We start from the raw sequence: 24,688 nt of genomic DNA, 5'->3' as shown, positions 1-24,688 counted from the left end.
GTTAGTTAAAGGTGAGAGAGCAAATGCATCCTAATAAGAATACTTGCTGTAGGGTTGAGATGGATTTTTGCCTTAACGCTCTTCAATATGTTTAGCTCTTTGCAAACATAAGAGTAAAACTGCTTTTTGCAGTCATTTCTGCAGTACTTTGTACACTTCATAAAGGATATTTCAAGAATTTTTGTAGCTATACAGTTGAGAAGTATCTTGAAAGAAGGACCTTTCTACTTGAAATGCATTTCCTGTATCTAGTGCTGTTTTAACTCTCATGCGGTCTTGCAAAACCCGTTCTACCTATTAAATATGCAGTAAAGCTGTTCTGTTTGGTAGAAGATTGTATGTTTAAACAGCAGAAGTCCTCATTGCTCCTGTATTTTAAGATTAAAAATTCAGCTGCAACACTACCTTCGGATTCAGAGCCATTAGAATGGATTTTTCAGATTTATTCTCCTGATTATTATACAGAAAATTAATTGCTTTTGACTGTAAAGAATTATGACCCATTCATTATTTAAGAACCTCCTTGATGGATGAACCTTTTCCACTTCAAGACTTTTCATGAAATAAGGCTGCTTTTTTAAACTCATATAAGGCATAATGCACCTGTGTCAAGCAGTGGATGCCCTGCACACTCTTTAGGGGTGAGGATTGGTGGAAAAGAAAAACTGCACTTTGTCTGTGTCTAGTTTGCTCAAGTATTCAACATACAAGTAGTAGAGCCTGCTGGGAGAAAACAAGGGTAAGTTACTTGAACAGCATTTAAAATAAATAAATATATCTTTTTAAAGGAAGATTTATTGGTTTCTTAAAATCTCCTGGTAGTAGAGAATACCACTCTAGTTTTGCTTCTGTGTGTCTCTGAAGTGCTTGTGTTCCATACTGGGGAGAAGACCACATATTAACTGGGATCTCTTTCCCCTCTGGTCACTGCGCAGCTCCCAGCTGCTGTGTCTTATGCTGCTGATTCAGGAGGTCTCCAATGATTTTTATGTATATTTCAGTCTTTGATCTCGTCCTTTCAGCAGACTGAGAAAGGAGGAGGCAAATTTCTTGGACCTTGTTGATTAAAACCAGCAGAACTAAGAATAACGTTTTGGTGTACCTCTCATCCCAGAAATGCCCTTAGTAACCAAACCTCTTTAGTCATGCAGCACAGAAATAAACACGAAATTTAGTTAATGAGGCAATTGTAGTCATTCTTTTGTATCACAGAAGGGTTTGTGTTGCAGGGCCCTCCCCAGCTCCCCCAGTGCCCCCCCTGCCATGAGCAGGGACATCTGCACCAGCTCAGGTTGCTCAGAGCCCCGTCCAGCCTGGCCTGGGATGTCTCCAGGGATGCTTCATCCACCACCTCTCTGGCCAACCTGGGCCAGCGTTAGGATTTCATAAAGCTTTTTTTCCTTGGGAACAGGTTGCAGTAAACGTTAGCACGAGGGTTTTGCGGTTGAATCCTGTCCCTCCCGTGCGCTCAGAGCAGCGAGCTGGCGCTGGCCCAGCTGTGCTGCGCTTTTCAGCTGACTCCTGCGGCCCTCTCTGGAGTCTCAGGTTTTTTTGCAGCTGTCTTAACACAGCCTACATTTAAAAATAAGTGGCTAGTGATGGTGACATTTCCTTGTTACTAATTGGATTTAAAGGCTTTGCATAGTATATTCAGAATACTACTTTCATGTATCTTACCTTTGCTTGTGAAAACAACTGGGTTTGTATTTTGAGATACTCTTTATCTTAAAGTTAGTCTCTTTGAGAGTTTAAGAAAATAGACTTATTTGCTTCTTTGAAGTAGTAGAAGGATTTGAGAGGTAGTTAGCCAACTGACATTTAAAACCTTGGAGAACTTATTCCAGCCAAACCTTTTGGGGGGAAAAAAAAAAAAAAGAGTAAATGCAGCTAAAGCTGAGTTACTAAGTGATTTTAGCTGGCAGTTCAGTGCATGTGATCATCTTGGAACATCCTGCAACTTGTTCCTTTGTTCAGCTGTTGTAGCAAGGCTTTCTTGGGTTGTGTCTGTGAACTTGTCACTCCTCTAAATCAGAAGTCTTCCTCCTGTTATTGAGGCACTGCGAGTTTGAATGCTACGTTCATTGCAGTAGCCCACATAAAGAACACTTCTTGTACGGTGAATGTATTTCTGACACTTTCTAGATGGCTGTAATTCAGAGCTGAAGTGATGTCTTGCTGGTTTGACATCCCTAAACGTTAGGGATTGTTTGTCCTCGCTGAATTCCTGGCCAAGTGTTCCTGTTGGAAACGCCTGCTCCTGCCTGAACCACGACCATGGGCGTCCTGCCGGGTACCCAGGGCTGGAGCTCATACAAACCAGTTCTGCCACTCAAGAGACACCTTGTTTGGGAAGAGCCCATGCAGACCACCTCATTTACTGTAATATAACCAAAGGTGCTGGATTTGATAGGATTATGGCAAATGGACTGGCCCAAACCTGAATTATCTGCTCCGATGTAGACTGGTCTGTACATGTTGTTAAAAAATGAGCTTTTGACACCTCTGTTTGAAAAGGGAAGAAGAAAGAGGCAAATCCAGTTTTACAGTATACACAATTTTAATAACAAAATCTTTCTGTACACTACACTTTTTTTTTTAACTTCATTACTTACACCCCCTCCCACCAGAAGTTGACTCTTTAAACATAATTTAAATACAATGCATCTAGGACTCTTTAATCTCTGGTTGCTAAGTTGGTAGAATAGTTCACTTACTAATGTTTTTATTAGTAAAAAGAAAAATGGGGTGTGGTTTTTTTTTTTCTTTGTTTTTTTTTTTTTTTTCACAAGGCAGTGGTGGAAGGATGGCAGGTGTAGTTTTTCAGTGCTTACACCAGAGGTGCACAAGCTACTGTGTTTTGACCTTAGCCCAAGTTTTGCTCCATCTGAGGCTTGATTATATCCATCAAAGCTTCTGTTCTCTTTCCCTAGATAACTCCCAAAAGGTTTTTCTACAAGGTGTGAGGTGCTGAATTTCCAGATGACTCTGCAATGATCTTTGAGCATTGTGGTGGCTTAAAAAGCAAAGCCTGGCACCCATTCCATCGAACAGGACTCTTTGCAATGGAGGGAGGAGCTGCTGCTCTGCAGCTGCCTTTAATTTTTATTGTTTCCTTGCTTGTTCCTATTTTGAGGGAGGAGAAATACTGTATCCCTCTCTGAACTCTTGATTTTTATGGAAAACTTCAGAAGAAAGATGAAATTCAGCTTCTGGGCAGGTTTCATAAGTCTGAACAGATGGTTTTTGATAGCTACGCAGATCACAAAATTAAATGAACTTTGTTTTCATTAAAGTACTATAGAAATTAACTTAGACACATTAAAAAATAAGTGTAGTGCAGATTTCTGGTTTAAAGTCACTGGATATTTCTGATTTTGTGTGTTAGCAATAGGCCACTGTCTTCTAAGGGGGGTAATGGGACATAAGCTCAGACGCTTAGATTAGCATGCAGGCTTATCGCTGCAAAATCAGATCATTTCTGCTTGGGGAAAAGCAAACAAACCCAAACATTGATATAGCGGCACGAATTATGTTTCCATCTGATAAGAGACGGGAGCTCTGTGCAGAGGAACCTTCAGCTGCAGACTGAGCGCTAACCCACCGCGCTCCTTAGCGAGCGGTTTTTAGTTGTGTGCATTGAAACGATGACCTAATGCAGAGCGTCTAATGAGAGGGGAACTGAAAGCATTAATTCAGACCTGTTCCAGGATGATGACTCAAGGATTGAACTTGCACTGCTGGGTTTGCATTTCAGTGACGGGAGGGTGGGGAGGAGAAGCAGCTGGGGGGAGATCTGTGCATGGGCTGAGGGTCTCGAGAGCAGCAGCAGCAGCAATGTTCCTTTCTCCAAGGCCCTGAATTCTGAGTGAGGCTGTCCCCAAGGGTGGGGAGACACCTGGAGTGCCGTTTAGTGTCTGGAAAAACCGAGGCTGTGCAACAGAGAGCAAGTTAACAGCCTCTTGTCATCAGCCAGTGCTCATACTCAAATACGATTAATTGAAACCAAATCATCATGCTTCTTGTTCCATAAACAAAACAAATCAGGCTGCTGAGCAATGCAATTATTACAAAACCCTCCTTGCCTGGAAGAGTCATAAGCAGTTGAGAATGGAAGACAGTAACTTTCAAAAAAAAAAAAAAATAAACATGCAGAGCCTCCGGTGGTGTCCTTGCGCAGAGCGGTGGCTTTGCCTGCCGCTCGCTAGCCCTCCTCAGGGAATTCAAGTTGACTTCGCTGCTCGTGTTTGACATTCTGCGGGTTTTATGATACCTGTTATCCTAAATGTAATGTTTGTGGAATTGCTTTGCTTACGCCTGGAACCTGGCAACAAATGGGTTTGGAAATGGCAGACATAAACCACAGCATCTGGAGACGGGCTGCACGTTAGCGGGTGCAGGGTCCCAGTGGAGTGGAGCGGTGCGGCACCAGTATGAACTGGGCATGCTGGTGGGGGAGAGGAGTTGGTGCCTGGGGGTGTTTGCTTTGAGAGGCACTGGAACAGCCCTTGGGAAATGGGTGCGAGTGCCTGGGGTGGGGGAGAGGATTAAATCCAGCGTTAGATTTGCTCCTCTTGGGCATAATGATAAGCTGATAAAGGCGGAGTGGGCTTTGCGCAGAGCTGGGGTGTTGGGAAGGCACCTCCTGGCGAGGAACCCTTGGGCTTTGGTCAAGTGGCCGTTTGTGGTGAGCACGTGGAAGGTGCCTCTGGAGCCGCCTGGCAGCTGGGAGTGCAGCCGGGACAGCGGGGTTCAGTGCCATCCCATGGCTGGTGGTGGGCTAGCCAGATTATTTGCCTGCCAGTGTAATGAATGAGTTCAGTTCTCGCTCTCTTTGCTGGTATCCTACAGATAGACGTGAAAATCACCCCAAAAGCGTCTGCTTTTGAGTGCTGCCGGTGCGGCCTCTGGTGTTGGGTAACGCGAGGGGAGGGAGGTGCCCGGGCAGGGACAGGGGGCTGCACTCACCTGCCCCATACACACACACACACACGCATATATAAAAATAAAAGCAGAGCAAGCGCCTGGAGGTAAGGTCAGAGCCGTGAGCGCTCACTCGTGCTAAGGAGTGAAGCAAGTCTGTCTACAAGCAGCTAAATACCCTTGGATGCCAACACATTTTTGTATTTATCAGCTTAGGTCTGGCCTTCTGGCTCATGTGGGATTTAATCATACAGAATATTTGCTCTTTGTCCACCTGCTCTGCAGGATTTATTGTATTCGGTTAAAAGCAGTAATTGATTTTCTACAATAGGTGTAAATCGGCTCATTGGAGTATGAACAGAAAGGAGGGTTCAAAGGTTATCTCTATGGAAAACCGTAGAATCTCTTCATTAAAGTACAGAGTCACAGCAAGTAAATAAAATATTTGTTTTATAGTAAGGGCACTGTATGTAAAAGTAAAACGATGCAAATTAATATCTTCAAAACCAGTAACTGAAAAACTTTATGTAAAATCTTAACAGAAGTCACACTTATCTTGCTATAATTGTCTTGGACGAATTCATTTCACAATAAAACATCAAACTGTTGTATAATTGCACCCTAAATACCTCACTAAGTGGTAATACAGATATAATAAAGCAGAGTGAAATAGCAAATGAATTTTTATGCAGTGATTTTTTTTTTTCTCTTTAAAAAGTTTGCAGAATAGTTTAGTACAACACAATTAGCATACTGTAATTACTGATTCGTTCAAGGTATGTCAACACTGTGAGGAATCTCTTTTCTTCATCGGTGTGTGCTGGTAACTGTTCAACACTGCAGCATTGGACACAACACATCTTTTTAGTTATACATACATGTATATATATATATATCTATAAAAATTTCCATCCCTCTGGTCCTTTTAGCTTTGGTTAGAATGTTTACAATATTTGAGCAGTTGACTTAAAAATAATGTCATCTTTTGCAGACCCCCCACCCCCCGCCCCCGTGGCATCTGATACCACCATCGCTGCATAGATCTGCAAATATTTACAGAGAATCTCAGAATATAGGATAAATAGCAATATGGTGCTTCTGGCTAAAGAAATCAAATTACTCCTTAAGAATGAGGTGCGTGTGTGTATATATTTATATAAGCTTTTTAAAAATGGTATACTAGTTTAGATTCTGTCCCGTATCAAGTAAGAAACAAAACATTTTTCAGTGAACTATTCTATAGACTAATCATATTATCCTAACTTATCAGAAGGTATGTAATTTTTTGGTGTGGTTTTTTTTTCTTAAAACTAGTAATTACCTTGAATTTTTGGAAGAGGAGGACAAGTGAGAGCTTATATTACAGGGGCTCATTCTGTCTCCAGAGAAACCAGTGGAGTTAGTGCATGAAAATTGCTGCCAGGAGCGAGGGAGGCGCAGCCGGGGGCGGCGGGGGCACAAAGACACGCTTCTTCCTTCCTTCCAGCTTCACCTCACGCTTCATATTTACTTTTAATTAAGAAAAACTTGTATTAAGGGTATTTAGACATGAAAAGGCGTTGAAATGCTGTTTGTTGGTTGTCGTAAGTAATTAGCCTGAATTCATGAAAAGCATCATGAAGCCAAACCAGGGAGCCGATAAGAATTGAATGCACTTAATATTTAGTATTGATCCTGTCATACTGAGCTTTCCTAAATAAGCTGCTCTGCCTACTTGGGAAGCGCCTGGAGAGTCGTCCTGCTAATTTGTGACCCTGGGAACAGCTCCTTTCTGTGTCTGTCGGGAGCCTGAGCAATGTCCTTTGAAGCAAGCCAAACTATGAATATGCAGATAGGAAAACTGCATTTAAAATAAATTCACCCGTCTCCAATGCTCTTAAATCCCCACCTGGACTTTTGTTACCTCCCCCCACCCCCGCCTTTTTCTTTTTTTTTCCCTTTTTCTCCTCCCCTTTTTTTACTGGTGTGAAATTATCAGAGGAGGAAAATCTTCCTCCCCAGCAGCTTTTCAAGTGAGCGGAGCCAGCTGGAGCGTTTGGGATCCTACAGCTGCGGTGGAACAAACGGAGCGTATGTCCCCCCGTAGATCTCTGTACAGATACCCAGCATCCTTCCTCTCGCACTGCTTTCGTTAGAAAAAGTAGAATATGGAGACTTGGGTATAAATGTTTACACACAGTCGTATAATTACATAACATGAAACATTTTACATAGTTTGAGGTGAGCGTCTCTTTAGACTTTTAAACATTAGGAGTGCAAGTTTAATGTAGTCATTGCTTCTTTAACACTGAAAATATTATGGATTTATTTTTTAAAAAAAACTTAAAAATACTGCACCACTCCATAAACAATGTTTCCATTAAGTAGCTTGGAAAATTAGGCTTTATGTCAACATTTGTAAAAATTAGAATCTGATATAGGTCCCCTACAATTTTAAAATAGGTTACTTATCTGATTTACTTTGTGATGGCATGTGGGTATTATACTTCACATTCTTTATAGGGCAGCTGCTGACACTTGCACTGTCCGTAGCCGTTAATGATGATGAAGGGTCCTTCGTGGGTGGGTTCGTACTCGTTATAGGGTCCCTGGTCGGCCAGGTTTGCCATATGCAGCCGCGTTTGGGATCGGAGCTGCCTGTGGTTTTGAATCATTGAGCACTGCCTAATTCTTCTTAATGTGGGAGGGCAGCACTTCCTGGAGATGAACACTATAAAAATGATAAAAAAGAAAGAAAACAATAAAGCCATTGTTCCTGTAATTACCCTCTGAGTGAAGATGGCATTGTTTGGCTCCGGGAACGGCTCTTCAGTGGTGACGACCATGCCTGCCGTGGTTGGAATCTCTTTGTCTCCCATATGGAAATGAGAAGAGCTTATTCTTTTTGTGGACTCGGTAGTGGGAGCCGCGTCCGTCGTAGCCACGGGGGTGACAACAGTCGATAAATTCCAGCAAAGCTGAAACCCGTACACGGCATCCAGAATATCCTCTCCCTGGGCGTGGTGGGGGCTGTGGCAGAGGATGGAGTGTTCCCAGCGCCCCTGGAAGCCCCCCAGCCATGTGGCCAAGGCGCAGATCTTGGGGCTGCACTCCCACAGATTGCCCGAGAGGCCCACGGTGCTGAGGGACCTCAGCGAGGTCAGGATCTTGGAATCCAGCGTGGTGAGCTTGTTGTTATCCATTAGGAGGGTTTTAAGGTTAGGCATAGTTTCAAAGACTGTTAGGTCGATGGCTTTGATTTCGTTCCCAGTCAAATCGAGCTTTTCTAAGGTGCTCCAGGTCCACTCCATCCCACACGTCAAGTTGCTAATTTTGTTCCACTGCAAGAAGAGCGTGTGCAGGCTGCTCAGCCGGAGGAAGTGAGCAAAATTAATCTTTGTCAGCTGGTTGTGCTCTAGGTGAAGCTCCCTCAGCTTGATTAATCCTGCAAATCCGTTGCGAGCCAAACTTCGCAAGCGGTTTGTGCTCAAATCCAGGAACTCCAGGCTACGACAGTCCCAGAACAGGCGGACCGGGATGGTCCGCAGGGAGTTGGAACGCAAGAGCAATGTCTGTAGCTTGCGAAGGCCGTAGAAGAGCTCGGGGTGCAGAGAGGATAACTGATTAAAAGAGAGGTCCAAATTCTGCAGGTTAAGCAGCTGGCTAAAAGTTGTGTTTGGCAAATGAAAGATTTTGTTGGAACTTAAGACTAATTCCTTAAGTTTATACAGTCCTTGAAAAGAATCTTCTCTGACTGTAGCAATTTGATTATGATCTAAGTGAAGCCAAGTAAGTTGACTGAAGCTTGCAAATTGATCCCTCTCAAGTTCAGAAATATAATTGTGCCTCAGTGACAAACCTAGCGAGCCCTTTTCAGTGGTGTTTGGCACTGAGTGAAACCCCTGAGAGTCACAGTAAAAGAGCAGCTTCTCACAGCGACATTTTGGTGGACAAGCCATGCCCAAGGCAGGCAGCATTTTTAAAACCATACTCATTGCATATAGTGCTGCCAGCATACGAGCCCCTAATGGCCACTTGAAATGTAAGCCTGCAGAATATAATTTAGGAAAACAACAAGATAGGATAGCCTTATCAGTATACTTTGAACATCACCATGGAAGATTTCACTGCAGATAACATTGCCATGCATTTCCGACAAGCTAATTCTAAATGCAAGAAACAACTTTTACTATGAAACACAGAATACTTGGATATTACACTTAGTCTGAGTCTTTAGCTCTGTTACAGAGGATTATAGTGTCACAATCGGAAAACACTTTTTTTCATAAGGTTCAGTGCAGAAAAATTTGCTTTAGCACCTAACTGCTCCTTTAAAGCACAGCCGGTCATTCATTAGACAAGGTATATAGAAACGCAGGAACTTACCCATTCTTTTGAGCACATTGGAGGTTGCATTCAGTCGTAGTTTTAGACTCAACGCCGTGAGTCTGTAAAAGGCTCTAATGTAAGATAGCCTTTGAATAATTTACTGGGCTTGGTGTCCTTTGATATCGGTGCAAAATTGAATCCACGATGCTCTCCTGGAATATTCCTTTTGAAATCACTGCCTTGATCTCCTCTAACAGGTCTGCAATTTTTAAATCAACGCTTAATGCAAGTTTTCATCCTCAGCGGCTGCTCAGCTGTTTAATTGAAGCTCACGTTTCCTTTTTGCGCAGCTGTGGCTCCCTTTCGTCCTAACTTGTTGATGGCAGATGGGTGGCTTATTGCTGAGAGAAGCTCCTGTAGTAGCATGAGTGCATTTACTGAAAAGCTTTTCAGGGAAGCGGCACAAGAATGGATTTGCTTATGCGCTGCGACCACACAGGGCTGTATATAGGCTGACGTCACCCGGTGACGTTCCTTTTGTTTGGGTTTTCCAGAAGCTTTGCTGTTTTAAAGCATTGTGCTGCATACTGTGATCGTTTTAAAGACCACTGATAGAGGAGGGGGGGCAAAATAAATGGACGGTAGGAGTCCTTGGTCCCCACGATAGAAGGAATAGGGAAGACTCGCAGCAGCCCCGCTCCCCCCCTCCATCGCGCTGCGTGCAGAGCTGTGGCTGGAAGCGCCTCAGCGCGAGCTGCTGCCGCTCCCCTTCAGCATCGCCGACAAAAGGAACTTTTGGGTGCTAAACATGCACGGGTTGAATAGAGGATGCTGCTTAGCACCAGCTTTTTGTGGAGGTGAGAGGGATTTGGCAGCTTCAAGCTACGCCTGACAACTGTGGTCCCTGCAAAAGTGGCGGAGGGAGAGAACAGTCATGTAGATGAAGGTGGCGTGTCAGAAAGTACAGCGCACAGCCCCGGAGCAAAGGACGGGAGCGAACCTTTCAAGCCATGAGAAATTTCTGGAAGAAGCAAAGCTCGTTTTAGGGCACAGGAAAAATTTAATTGGAATCCAGCTTGACAGCATGCAGTTATGAAACTAGCAAATCTATTTTTTTCCCCCCAGCCGGTGGTTTTTGTACTTGCTTTTTCCTGGGGCCGGGAGTGCAGGAGAAGTGAGGTTGGCATTTACCGTCGGGGCTCAGAGCGCTCTGAGGGCTTCCTCGCGGTCACCGGTTACATTCTGGTGTCAGAAGCCCCCCGTGAAAGGGGGGACACTACTGCCGTTAGCATCTCTCTGTGGTATGGGTCCATGACAGTTATCCCTTGTGTTGTAGAGATGCAGAAATTAGCATTTTTGGAACCGGTGACCCTGCGAAGCCGTGTGTGCTGTGACAGCCGAGCGTGCACGGGCAGCATGGAGGAGGCAAACGTGCTGCCGTGGCTGCTGCTTTCAAAAGTTCATCGCCCTTTTATCTGGAGCAAACTCTCCTCTGGGACAGCTGGTACCGAAAGGGAAATGAACAGACTTGACTTAATTTTTTTAAATGGTTTTAGGATTTTTGTGTGCCTGTGCAGGAAAGCTTCCAGAGCAGCTGCTCTGGCCTTGACATGGGTGAGGCAGGGAGGTGTTAGCTCCTCACTCCAAGCAACTTGGATCTTTTATTTTCACCTTGAGAGCTAAAGCAATAACGTAGTTGAAGGCACTTGAGAGTGTTCGAGATATCGCTTACGACCCCAAGATACGGGATGAGCTGAGAATAACACACTTCCCATGCTGATGGAGGAAGATGCTGAGTTATGTCAGAAGAAGAATTTAAAATAAAGTGACCACTCGTGTTATTAAGCCTTGGTTCCTTAGAGGTATTATTTAAACTAACGTGATGTTTTCTGCCTTAGCAGTCCCATGGCATAGCTGTAACCCTGCCTGCGATGCCTTCTCTCTGAGCGGGCTCGAGGGAAGTGCTAGGGGCAAAGGAAAGGGATGGAGAAGGTGACCTCTTCAAAAACAAGCAAACAAAAAGACAACCTCAAACCCACCCAAAAAAACCAAAGCAAACCAGAAAAACTCAGGAAAGTAACTCATGATAAAGCAAATTAGGAAATGCTAGATGAATTTCTTAAATTGCTCTGCCTTAGTAAATGTTTTCACTTTTGCACAGAAATGACATAAACCTATTTAAAGAGTTTCTTCACATGGAATGTTCACTGTACCAAAGGTGCAGAAGCGGCACTCCAGGCTTGGCTGTCAGTTGCCAGCTGTCTGCTGGATTCCTGCACCCGAGGACCTGCGGTTCTGTTACAGAGCAGCTCAGCTGCTGCAAAATCCTGGTTGGAGTGCTGATTTGAATTTTAATAGCATTTAAATACAATAACATAACATTTAAAAACAACGTTCCAAAGAGTGTCATTAATAAAATTACACAGGCTATAGGGTCAAATGTTACTCCTCTCCTGTGCTACCTATTTCTGCTATTACCAAGAGGCTGAATTTAGGTATCTTTTGGAAACATTTTGCTTTTTGCATCAGTATCTGTTGGTAGGTTCCTCCCACGTTAAAATTGTGTAATTTGGCACAGAGTTAATGTTCAAACACGGTAAGTTGCTTCCTTTCGAAAGCTCTGCATTCTTTGGCCCATAACCAAACAAGGGCTATTTAGCACCTTGCCAGCGCGTTTCCTGTTTGGGAAACTGCTAACATGAACTTTACAGGCGCTTTTCTTAGCGAAACATGTTTTTATGTGCGCTTGTCACGAAATAACAGATATTACCAAAAGCTTAAGTCCGGCACTGTGCGGTAATATTCACGTTTTTCCTTGGGAGCTGCCCGGGGTGTCAAGGTGTCATAGGCTGGGAATAAACCCCAGCTGCCAGCAAAACTCCCATGGTGGTGTTTCTGAAAGCTCGCTTGCATGCCGAGGAAAACCACGTACAAGTGCCATCTGGGGACTCGTGCCAGAACAGGAGCTTCGAAGCAGCGGCCCAAGTTGTCACCTGCAGCACGGAGAGGGAAGCTGGCGTGTCCGCCTCAGGAAGGAGCTTTGCTGGGACCCAACAATCCTCCTGGGGGCTTCTCCCTTACCCCACTTCTCGAGCAGCAACAGAACTGGTTTTCCTGCTAAGTGCACATGCTGAAAAAGTAGAATTGCACCCCGAGGCTAGTGTTGTCATTTAGTTAGGCTGACATCTTGTGGAAGCCTTCCTAGTGGATTAAGAACAACAAATAAGCTAATTTTATTTGATGTAGATGTGGGCTGCGTGACTCTGTGGTGCCGTGGAGCTGGAGGATGGCATTGCAGTGAGGCTGGGGCACCCGGGATCTGCGGCCCCATGCGCGGCACCACGCGAACACACAGCTCACCCTTCTGCCTGGTGAAACGATTGCTGGATGGTAGCCTGCTGGGGATTGTGGGAACATTGCATAGTCATTTGCTGCTTTTTCTGCTAGAAGATAGCCTTGGTGCTGTGTCAGTAAGGCTGTGAGGCAGAGGAGACGAGCACAGATGTTTGGCTGTAGCGTTGCCAGTCCTCCCCTCTCCGTCGGTGCCACTGTGCTGCAGCCCAGCGCTGGGGAGGGACGTTGGGGTGGGTGCAGGACGGGGAACCCAGGCGTCTTTATGCCCATTCAGGTTCGGGTTGAATCCTAGATGATGCCATGCAGGCTCTGTGCTTTGGTGTGGAAGGTTCAGATGGGACATCAGGAAACATTTCTTCCCAGAAACAGCTGTCGGGCATTGGAACAGGCTGCCCAGGGCAGTGGTGGAGTCACAGGATCACAGGATGTCAGGGGCTGGAAGGGACCTCAAAAGCTCATCCAGTGCAATCCCCTTGTCGGAGCAGGAACGCCCAGATGAGGTTACACAGGAAGGTGTCCAGGTGGGTTGGAATGTCTGCAGAGAAGGAGACTCCACAACCTCCCTGGGCAGCCTGGGCCAGGCTCTGGCACCCTCGCTGGGAACAAGTTTCTTCTCATATTCAAGTGGAACCTCCTGTGTTCCAGTTTGCACCCACTGCCCCTTGTCCTATCACTGGTTGTCACCCAGAAAAGCCTGGCTCCATCCTCCTGACACTCGCCCTTTCCATATTGATCCCCATGAATGAGTCACCCCTCAGTCTCCTCTTCTCCAGCTCCAGAGCCCCAGCTCCTCAGCCTTTCCTCACACGGGAGATGCTCCACTCCCTTCAGCATCTTCGTGGCTCTCACCATCCCTGGAGGGGTTGAATAGACGGAGATGAGGTTCTCAGGGGCATGGGGCAGTGCCAGGGGTGGGTTAACGATTGGACTTGATGGTCTTAAGGGTCTTCCAACCAAAACGATTCTATGACTCACCGTGGGAGACTCCTTCCTGCAAAACACCAGCATTTAGTCTTGCTTCCTCAACCATCAGACCTCAGATATAAACCCACCACTGAAACGCATGTCACACTTTGTGGCTCCCTCTTCCTGCTCCTGAGTCAGCACTGTTATATCTGGAATTGGTTTGCAGCCCTTGTGTCAGGGTACTGGAGGGGTATGGACGGTTGCCCTTTGCAGACACACAATTAGGTGTCAAGGCAAAAATGAGGTGTGTGACAAGCGGAATCTGAGCACCGATGTCCTGGCTCCCCGTGCAGCGTGGGCGGGCAGCGGCACGCTGGCCTGCAGCTGCCTTTGCCGCCTGCCCGCAGGAAGGTATGCCAAACGCTCCTTTGTCGCTTATCAAATCACCAGCGTTAACCGCCGTACTGCCTGTTGTACAAACTGCTCAGGAGACAGTTCACAGATTACCTGAAGCTGAAACCTCTCTGTGAACCATCCTTTTGAAGCAGTTGTGTGGTGGGTGGCTGGCAGGGCAGCGGTGGCACATCTGGCTCACATCTGGGTGCTGATCTGGGGAGGAGCGATGCTGCCACGCGGAAGGCACCAGTTGGTCTTAGTTTAACTTGAGCTGATACTGAACCACTGAGGTTAACATTGAGTTTTGATATTTAGCTATAAAAGCGTGGCTTTGAGTAACTCGTTGTAATACTTGCGCTGTTGGTACTGGTGGCTTTAGGGCAGCGTTCATGCACCACTCTGCTCTGGTACCTTTAGAAATCACTTGGGACGACGTTTTAACATCAGTAGCTGTAGGAAGAGCTTGGTTCAGGGTTTGGTTTTGTTTTAATTCAGATGGCAGGCCAACGAAGGGAATGCGTTGTGACAGAGGTGGTGATTCTACTTGCCTCCCTCTATACAAATCCCCTTTCTTTGCTTTAAAGTGATGAAAACCGAACCTTAGTGGGGATATTTGTGCGAGCTGGAGCAGCAGGGATGTGACAGCGGCTGCTTGTGTTGCTTTCCAAGCAGGGCAGTGATGATGGTAGAAGAGCGGAGATTATGGAGAGTGGGGGAAATGAGCAATTTTTAACACCAATTCTAGCCTCTTTGATAAAGATCTGATTTAATTTAAAGTAAATTTGCACTGTGGCTAAATTTATTATCCTTAATAGTGGACAGAGCTGTGGTATCTTACTGCAAAATGACTGACATGGTCAACGTGACCCTATTAAATCTACTGATTCTATTAGCTGCTCGCTGACTGCAGAGCAGAGTTTTGTGCTGAACGTCTACCAATCCTATTAGTAATCTGAATATTTGGGCTTTGCTACTGTGAGTCCTCCTAATCCCGTGGATTAGAGAAGCTGATAGCTGGGATGCGTTGTGCTGCCGGGTCATTAACTGGCTCATTTTTTTAATAGTAAGGGTAATTGGTTACTGGGACAAATTACCCAGAGGTGGTAGATGGTCACTTAGAGCCTTTAAAACATGATTTATTACTTGAAAGAGAGACATGAGCTCAAACAGGACTTGCTGAGCTGTCAAGTAGAACCAGTGGGTTGAATTCCTGGGGTGTGTGGGAGCCCGGACCAAGCGACTGTTGTGCTCAAGGATGAGCTTTGACGTGTTCACGTGCCCTGGAAGGTTCGTGCAGCTGCAGACTGTCTGGCTCATCGTGTGCTCCAGCCACCACAGTCCCACTACCTCCCACAGCTAGTGTTTTATGTTTCATTTTATGCAAAAAAAGGTAAAGAAAGTTCAGGTGGGGAAAATTTGACGTCCTTGGGTCAGGGCCAGGACCTTGCTTTGAACTGGCTGTGCTCATTGAAGATGTTAACGACAACAGGGTCTCTGTAGCCAGAGATGTGAGTGTCCGTCGTGTTTGTCCCATCCCGCACCCAGCCCTGACGAAGGAGCCAGCTTAGTAGCTGGATGTGCTAAATTGTTAAATTACCGCAGCTAAATTAACAGGGCGTTTTATGTTGCAGCCTTCAGAAGGAAATTCTGTTAATACTTTTGATGAGCTTCTGCGCTAAAATTTCTGAATGCCAACAAAGTGGAAATAAAATGGAGCTGCCTTGCTAAATCCTAATGGGTTTGGATTATACAGCTCTTTCTGTGCGAGTACGTGGTGTGGCTTGATAAGAGTGGATCAACAGGATGGCACTGGTGCTGCTCAGGCTCTAATGTATGCGCTGCCTGCTTTTCGGGGCATTGGACACAGGAGCGGCTGTGGTCTGGTCTCATGAACCAAATGTCCATTAGCAGAAACCATCTCTGGATTTCCTTCTCATCCAAAAGGCGGCTGGTCCTTGTGCACTGAGGCTGTTCTGGGCTGTGACACCGGGGACAGCAAAGTGGAAGCGATGGGTGAACTCGCTTCTAAAGTGCGTTCCTGCTTTGTGTTCAAATGGTAACGTAGGGGCACCCAGGGAGAAGTAAAACTGCACTGCTTGGAACAGCCGAATGTTGGGCTTTCTGCATAATAGATGAGCATATATCTTAGATCCAAAGGTATTCCTGGAAAAAAGCACCCATGTGTACGGCGGGTGCTGCGGGGTAGGTAAAATGGTCACGCTGCAATAGGTACGATGGCGTGACGGCATCAGAAAGTGCACGCGGCTGCACTTGCAGGTCGATGTCTCGGTTTTATGTCTTTTAGTTGGTGCAGTGCCCGGCATCAGAATTTCAGGAGCGTGGCCCGCTGGGGGTGCAGGAGCACCCGCCGCCACCGCACCCCGAGCTGGGCCTGGGACACAGCGATCGCCTTCAGTGGCTGCTGAACGGGGACGTGTTAGCCTGACGGCCTTCTGGTTTTCATACCCACCAAGCGTGGGAACAGCAAACTGGTCAATAAATACGTAGCAGTAATCTTCACTTTATTTGGAAACTTCAGCTTTGATTTTTGAAGGCAGAGTGAAGAACGGGCTGATGCCAGCGCTGTGCAAGGCTGGGGCATAGGCAGAACCAGCTCCTGGGTTTAAATTTGGTCACTCTTCAGTTACGCTTTGTGATGAGAATCAAATGACTTGAGCGGGGAGGTGACAAATCTTCAATAATCCACGAAACTATAGTGACATTACAATATCCTAATTTTTTCCTCCCAATTCTGTTAATTCTTATTTCTGCTGTAGAGCGGACTCCGTGTTTTAGATTCACGGCTGCCCATCCAAGTATTTAACAGCAGCCTGTCACCTGGAGGATTGATAACTGGCATACCCTCGCTTTAGTGCCGCTAAATGGTTTCTCTTCTCAACAGGATAATGATATTGATCGCGGCTTAGAACTTCAGAAATTGGATCGCGGTTGCATAAAGTATGTTTCAAAACTCCAAATAAGCTATATTATACAGAAAACTCCCAGCAAAACCAGACTGCCGCCATTGTTTTATCTAACACTTCCAATCTGATACAAATTAGGATATTTTTGACCCAGCGTCTGCTTAAAAAGCAGGAGGCTGCCACTGCTTCCTGGCCCCTTGCCCTCTGTTTAACAACAGGGCTAACGTGAAATTTGCTGTATGGAACGGTGGTGGGATCCAGCTCTTGGCGGATGGGCCTGGATACTCACTTGCAGTGCTGGATTTCACCCCTGACAAATGTTTTATAAGGATTTTACTTCTAAGATAATTGATTTTTGGCTTTGGAGGGTTGAAGCTGGGTTGTTCTGGGCTCCGTGTGGTGGCTGAGCTGGCAGAAAAGGGAGATCTAGAACTCAGAGGTTGAACATGGGCTGCGGCTGATAAGGAGCGGAAGGATTTATGAAACCACCCTTTTCTTCGAAAAGAAAGTTGAAGGGTGTTAAAGGTAAAATATGAAGATGCCAGATGTTCCTGTACTGGCCAGACCAGACGGGAGGAGAGTGCTTTAGCAGGGAGGGGAGACTGCTAGTGTGCAGAATCACTTACAGAAAAAATAATAAAGAAGCTGATATTGTACATGAAATGAATAACACTGGTTTTACTTTGAGACCCTGAGTACCCGTTTACCTCTTTGTTTCTTGTTTTTCAGGCTGGACGCAAAGAAAGAAGCGATGCACTGAACTCTGCAATTGATAAAATGACCAAAAAGACCCGAGACTTGCGTAGACAGGTAATTAATGTATAAAGTTGATACTTGTGGAGACAAATGAGTGTATTTAGTGGATGAAAAGCTAGAAGCTTCCAGCGCCTGGCTCACAGGGAAGCATGGGCTGGAAATGTAATCCCTCCTAAGTGTATAATAAAGATGTTGGATTCTTAATCATCCTTGTGATAGAGAGACTTTAAAAAAACCCAACAAACCAGCAAGTCACGTCACATTTTATGGGTTTTGAACACAATCAGGAATGGTTTATAATTGTGATGGTATTCATCTCAGACAGCGTATTTTCTTTGAGGACTCTATTTATGTAACATCCATCTTTTGTCCATTTGGTTTTTAAAGCAAGATATTCCCCTTTTCAAGTAAATGTGAATATGGATCAAGTTTGAAAAATAATTTTATTCCAGTAGAAAAATAAAAATGTTAAATCAGGGTGTTGTTTAATCAGCTGGGGGAAAGCAGCAAATTTACTCAGATAAAACCAATATGAGCTGCTAAATCAATATTCGTGGCCAAACTGGTGACTTGCACTTATATAACCAATCCAGTTTTTTAAAGAGATTTCATTTAAATAGAAGGAAAAAGTCTATAGACAAGACTTAGTGCAAGGAAAGCCTTGACCAACACAAAGGAAAAAGGATCAGCAACGAAAGTCCTTAAGATTTATGTATTAATACGTTAAAAGGAAAGCAGCAGTGGGATACTAGTGGAAAATATCTCATTCTTTTATTTTGCTTTTAGCTCCGCAAAGCTGTTATGGACCACGTATCAGACTCTTTTCTGGAAACAAATGTTCCGCTTTTAGTCTTGATTGAAGCTGCCAAGAATGGGAACGAAAAAGAAGTTAAAGAATATGCCCAGGTTTTCCGTGAACATGCCAACAAATTGATTGAGGTAAGATGGTACAAATTAAAATTAAATTATCACTAGGTAAATCGGGACGAGAGTAGGCAAATCAGATTTTTGCAGTCTGTTGAAACAAATAGCAAATTCTATAACAAATTTGCTTTTAAAATTTCATTTTAATGAATTTAAATACAACTCAATTTAGTATTAAATAATTAAAAATGTAAGCTTGTCAAAAAGCAGCGGCTACTGTTATATAGCCCATGTAGATTTAGATATTGTACAATGTGAATATATTATGCTGTTCCCTTTGCTGGATGCGTTAACTGGAGGTGGTGATCTGGACTAGAGGAGACCGTGGGATGTGACTGTCCTGCTGTACGGTTTCATCTGTTGCTTGAAGTCTGGAAGTGTTTTCTTTTCAGTAAAATACCAACAACTATGAACAGGCCTTCTATGTGAATACTTTTGGAATGCAAACCTGCTTGTGCATGTGTAAAGAGCAAACAATGGACAAACGGAAAAGTCACGGTAACAACACAGCTCATCCCTGCCACCGTTGTGTAACAAAGCCCAAAGGCTCGCAGGCTTTACTGCAGAGTAAAGTTAATCTGGGGGAAGATCAGCCTAAATCCGACTGACCCATCTGAGCTAAAATGCATTGAAGATCATTAGTCTACTATTAAATGTGGTAGTTTTCCAACAGGTAGCGCAGTTCCAAAGAGCAGCGCTAAGTTCATCCCCTGTATCCACGGCTGTGTCTCGGTAGCCTTGGCCTCCTGCCGTTGTTTTTGCATGCGAGTTCTGTGCCCGCTGCTGCTGAATGCCAAGGAGCAAACGTCTGGAGGGGTCGTAGAGGAATGTGCCACTAGGAATCAACCTCAAAAACTCCTCCTGTGCACTTGGAGGCATCCGCTGGCTCCTGTGCTTGACCTCAGCGGCTGCCGGGAACAGACACGGGCCGGTTAATGTATTTCTGCTCTCTTGGTATCGCTGCGTTTGATAATTGAGTCCGTGTGTCTAGAGGCTCATTGGGAATACTTTCAACGCAACCTGACAGTTTTAAATTACTTGAGAGTAAGACTTATCAAACATCAGTAAAAGTAGTTTCTGACTCTCGTTCAATATATTTTTCTCACTTTTTTTAAAGCCTCAGGGGCTCTGAGCCTAGTGCGCAACCGCCCCATAGTCTGGGGCACGTCAAGCTAGTCCAGCTCTTCTGAGTCGCTGTCTAAGCAATGAAAATCTTGGATTCTTTGAAGGTATCCATTCTTCACTTTTGGCCTGCTGCATTTTAGTGTGAATGCCATCTTCTTATAGTTTCAAAGTTATTTTATTCTAAATTTTAAGTAAGTAACACTGTTCGACAAAACAGCAGGTGGAAGACAGCGTTGCTGTGCCCCTGCTTTGGGACCAGGATACGGTCGTGCCCCGTGCAGTGGTGGCAACACTGTGGAGCTGGTTTGGTCTAAAGCTTCTCTTCTTTGTGTTGCAAGCCTAATTTATCTAGAAAATTATTTTTAGCACTTGTTTGCAGGAGAAGTTGACTGGCGTAACAATAGCAGTGCCTATTCTGCCATAGCTCTGCCCACCTCTTCAGTGGATGTGCGGTGTCCACGCGTGGAGTTTATTGGCATAATTACAAAGGAGTAACTGCGCTTCCCTCCTCCCCTCCCTGCGAGGTGAGCCCTTCTGCCCGCTCCTGCAGAACTCGTGTGCCGGCTGAAAAGCACCGGATGGCTGTCCCCACGGGCATGGCGGAGCGCTCTGCACTGACCTTACCTTGTGTGCAAAATGCCAAGCCGCAAATGAGTTTTACAGAACCGCTATTCAGCCAAACTGTCTGTCTGTCAAGAAAGACTATTCCCCTGAAAGTATGCGTTAAACAATACTTCTGACTGGCGTCCAAAGGTTCTGCTAAAATGATATGCTGCTGCAACAACTTGTGGAAGGCTTGCTTCTTGCTTTTGCTGTCTAAAATGTAACTATAACTGTAGAGCAGCATGATCTAAATGGCTTACAAACCTCTTCAGTGAATGCAGATGGATTAATATATACATTAAGCTTCGACAGAAGGGGAATAGAGCTCCTGCAGAGCCCTTGTCTGGAGGGGATGGAGAGCCGCTGTGGAGTCGTGTGCCATGTCAGAGTTCCTGTGAAGGAAGACAGGCCGAGGTGGTTTGCACTGACAGTCTTGGGGGTCTCCGCCAGAATGGAGAAGGATGTTTGCAAGTTCCCTTGTGATTCTGCTCTCGGGCAGAAAACTTGACTGCAGGTATCTGGAGAAACAATAAATGGTTGTGTAAGAGCAGAACAGAGGCTGTTCCACTTGTTGCGATGAGCAGTGATTGCTTCCAGCCCGTTTCAGTGCAGGATAAGTGTGTCGGGGAGTTTATCGTAACTACCCTTGGAAACGCTGCTGAGTGACTCAAGACATAAAATGTGACAAAGCAGCTGTAGCGCAGAGTGGAGCAGCATTGTGTGTCACGCCATGATTGACAGGATGGCTTAGATGTAGAGGAGAACGTGTCCTTTCCTTTGATGCGAAATGATGGGAAGAAGTGCACGTAAGAGACCTGCTGTGCACTGGGGAACTTGGGAGATCCCCATCTGAATGAGGGAGAAGTTTTACACCTCGGATTGAGTCACTCTCTGTCCTGTGACCTGGAGGAGCCAGTGCTGCCCTCCTGGTGAACCAGCCACTAGAGGGGACTGTGAGATATGTAGATATATGTATATACACATGTGTATACTGAACTCTTGCAGGTGTTGGCCAGACAGGAGGAGCAGCGGTGCTGGGTCTGGCTTAGCACGGCGGTTCTTGCTCCTGCGGTGCACAGGGGTTTATGGGCCCTCCAAGAAGCTGTAAAGAGATGCAAGCGCATGATTTGGGTAACTTTATTTTGAAATTTTCCCTTCTTAGGAGCAGAACACTCTCTGCTTTGTGGTTCGAAAGTCCAGGCAGCCAGGTTTGACCAAAAGGTTCAATAAGCACAGAAGTCTGATTAGCCTGCTGGGTCTGTATGTTCTAGAGAAGCCACACCAAAGCTGTGTCCCAAAGGGCTTCCAGCTCATTCGTTCCTCACGTAGTAAAACACCAACCCCCTTATCCTGTCTTTCGAAAACGGAGTAACGGTAAAAATAGTAAAATGAGACTTGTCTCCATTGAATAATACGCTTCAAAGATAGCTTTCAAAATTGCTCTGTACTAACAGTCCATTAACTAGCTAGCACTCTGCCTGAATTGTGTTAAAGGAATTTAATTCAGGAATTGAGAAGCCAATTTAAATGCAGCACATAAGAACAACAGGAAAAACAGCATTTTGGGAACCAGTGGAAGAAAAAGTTAAATTCACTTATGCACTATGAAAATCTTCCTGGTTTACAGATTGTAAAGTACTTATTTACGTCCCAGTGGTTTTTACACTGCTGGGCAGAGAAACCTTGGCCCTCCAACCTGTGACTTTGCTCCTGAGGAAAGACAGCTTGGCCTTGGCGTCCACACATTGAACGTTCCTCCTAGGAAAGCTCAGCTGTCCTGCCGCTCGGGGCTCGTTTTTACTGCTGCTCTTTGTTGGGCACGGTCTTTGCTGTGTGCTTGTGCACAACTGGCCGCAGCCACGCTGCTGGACCAAAGGGAAAAAGCCACCAGTGGTAAGAAGAACCTTTCACTACGCTATTGAATACTTTAGAAAAACAAAAATTAGGTTGTCAATTTGTCTTATACTGTGTGGTTTTAATGGAAAAGTCTTTCAGCCCTTAAGAAATAGAGTAGTTAAAAGGTAGATGAGGATAGAGTCCAGGTTAAAATCTTCTAGTAGCTGTTTGCTTGCTGAAGAATATTTTGAAAAGGGAGAGTTTGTAATTCCTTAAAAACAATGAATAATCTTATTCTGGAACCCAGTACCCGTGGGTCAAATGTTTTTCTCAGCTTAAATTTTATTTTTAAGTCTCTTTCTCAGAGGAACTTTGGTAAGACCAGAGAGGCGAAAGCTCTCAGTGATACTTCATAAGCATCCATTTTTTTCCCAATTGCTTTAATTTATCTGAAAAGACTGCTCTGCGCCTCTTTTAATGCACTGGGTTGGATCTTGCATATGGAGAGATGATTTTCTCATCTTCAGTGAAAACCCGTGAACAGATGCAGGCTGCAAATTTATTTGCTTGGAAAGAATCACATTTGGGCACTTGCAGCTCCATAAGCTGGCTGTCTGACATTTCCCCTTCTGTTGCCCTCGCTGCCCAGCGCCATGTCCTAGAGAAATTCTTCAGCAATTCTTCAGACCTCTGTCTAAAAATACCACTTTCTAAAAGCCCAAAGCCTTGCAGACTTGCAACATTTTGACTGCAGTTTAGCCTGATTTGCCCATACTTGTGGCCTGTGTGTTGTTCAGAGAGTCTAGCGGCTGCAGGTTGTCACATGTGAAAGGCTGGTAAAAAATCTGAAGTGGGTAAAGCATAGTGGAATTGAAAATAATAGCCCACTTTTGGACTCACAAGATCATGCTTTGTGTCCATCAGCCACCTGATTTCCAGTTATTAAACGAGCATCTTTGGAGGTGGGAATAGACTGGCTTTGCTCATTCTTTAAATATTCTTTCTTTACATGGGGAAAAACATCTGCAAACTCAAGGTCATCTTTTACATGCTTTTATTTTTGAGGTACTTGTGTATTACGAAGGAAATGTCCTTGCGCTCTGGTCAGGAGAAGAGAGGCAGGGTTAGTTCAGCTCCAGACTCCTTTCCCATCCGATAATGGAGAGCAAAATGGCTCTTCCAAAGAACACGCACGTCTGCCGTAATCTGTCTATAGATAACCTTGGCAGCAATTTAAAACAAATGTCTTCAGTAAATGACCAGTGTAACTCTTAATGTGCCCTCTAAAGTCTGACACTCTCCAAGAACCGATGCTCTTTCCGTGGACGTTCATTTTATTAGTCGACTAATTCATAAATAAATTAAATTCTACTCGTAGAACATGCTTTCCTTACATTCATAGTCAGTAAAGTAGGAAAACCTCAGCAGAAAAAAGTTCTTCCATTTTCCAGCAAAACTGGATATACAAATTTAATACATCATACATAAGTAAAGGCAAGTGACCTTTTAATAGGATCGCTTTTGTTCTTGTAAGGGGTTTTTTTTGAGGCCAATCTTCTAACGCTACACCAAATTATGTATGAAAGGGTCCGTAGAATGCTGGTAGAGATTAAAAATCGTGTTGGAAGAGGAATAAGAGACCTCAGGATAATCCTTCTGGCCAGATTGCGTTGTAGGGACGTGGGGAGCAGCAAGGTAATCACTGACCTGACAGCAAAGTGATGGGAGAGCTGGAGTGACTGAAGATGGATTCGAAGCCTCCCATATCTGGACAGCGATCGGGGTGTTCGGAGACATTCTACTATTTGAAAATCGCCCCAGTTGTTACAGCTGCTCCTCTGTGGAGGGGGCGCATCTCTGCCATACCTTTTCCATAGGGGGAGTCGTGATGTTGGACGATGGTTGAGAGTGTGGGACGTGGGCCAAGGGAGATGGGAAGGGTTTAGAAGTGGGAGGTGAATGAGGTTTAGGGTTTGGAAAATGGTGTTAATGTCCTTCTGCCCCTGTAGGAACAGCCCGGCATTTAGTCTGATCCATTTTCCTTTGGAAACAGAAGTGTTTGGGGAAGGGGAGGTCTGTAAAAGAGATTGGGAAGTATTAATATAAGCAGAGTGGAGTGTAGGTGCTGTTGACGTGGTGTGTTCAGAGGTATGTAGAAAGTCATAGAGTCTTGGTCTATTTTCCATATATTTTGGTCCTAATTCCAACAGCATTTTTAAATAGCTTTTTTGGGTACAGCTTTTAAAGATGTGGCATAAATGTTTTAATTCTTGATAGGTAACTAAAAGCCTCAGTGCATGTCTAGATTTTCATCATCTTAGTCATTAGCAATATTGGAATATTAGTCATACAGTGTCATCAAGGAGTTGCCCGAAGTCTGTGTAGAGCTTCTTCCTCTTAGTATTTCGTCACCTTCTTCAAGAGCATAATGTAATTACAATTACCATTAAACTTGCCATGAACAGTTTTCTGGGTTACCGAAAACTGATTTGAACAGCTAAGAAGAGGCACCAAGTTGGGAGCCTTGAGTGAGATCGTGATGCAGCGCGCTCTGAGGGATAAGCGAAATGAGAGAAGAAAGGATTATGGTTTCCACTTTGAGAAACATAGATGTGTTCTTGAATAAGGGTAACTAT

At 44.8% G+C, this 24,688-nt stretch overlaps 2 protein-coding genes across 4 annotated transcripts in view; one reads left to right on the top strand and one right to left on the bottom strand.

Annotated features, from left to right (window-relative positions):
- CTNNA1 (catenin alpha 1) overlaps positions 1-24,688 on the top strand; it is a 113,195-nt gene that overhangs the window by 49,328 nt on the left and 39,179 nt on the right. Inside the window, exons 8-9 of one of the 3 annotated variants that reach the window (XM_065643834.1) lie at positions 17,538-17,618; positions 18,351-18,503. In XM_065643834.1, the coding sequence (XP_065499906.1) occupies positions 17,538-17,618; positions 18,351-18,503 (234 nt within the window). Of the gene's footprint in view, positions 1-17,537; positions 17,619-18,350; positions 18,504-19,617; positions 19,718-20,031; positions 20,138-24,688 lie in introns of those variants that run through there. The other 2 variants (XM_065643835.1, XM_065643836.1) reach the window with 2 other exon arrangements.
- LRRTM2 (leucine rich repeat transmembrane neuronal 2) lies at positions 7,401-9,289 on the bottom strand. Its single transcript, XM_065644371.1, has 2 exons — positions 9,286-9,289; positions 7,401-8,947 (listed from the first exon to the last, which is right to left on the bottom strand). The coding sequence occupies exons 1-2, from the start codon at positions 9,287-9,289 to the stop codon at positions 7,401-7,403; spliced, it is 1,551 nt and encodes a 516-aa protein (XP_065500443.1).

The sequence above is a fragment of the Caloenas nicobarica genome, chromosome 13, assembly GCF_036013445.1.
Source record: "Caloenas nicobarica isolate bCalNic1 chromosome 13, bCalNic1.hap1, whole genome shotgun sequence".
Lineage (NCBI taxonomy): Eukaryota > Metazoa > Chordata > Aves > Columbiformes > Columbidae > Caloenas > Caloenas nicobarica.
The sequence above is the reverse complement of the archived record's forward strand: the minus strand, read 5'-3'. Positions and strand labels throughout refer to the sequence as shown.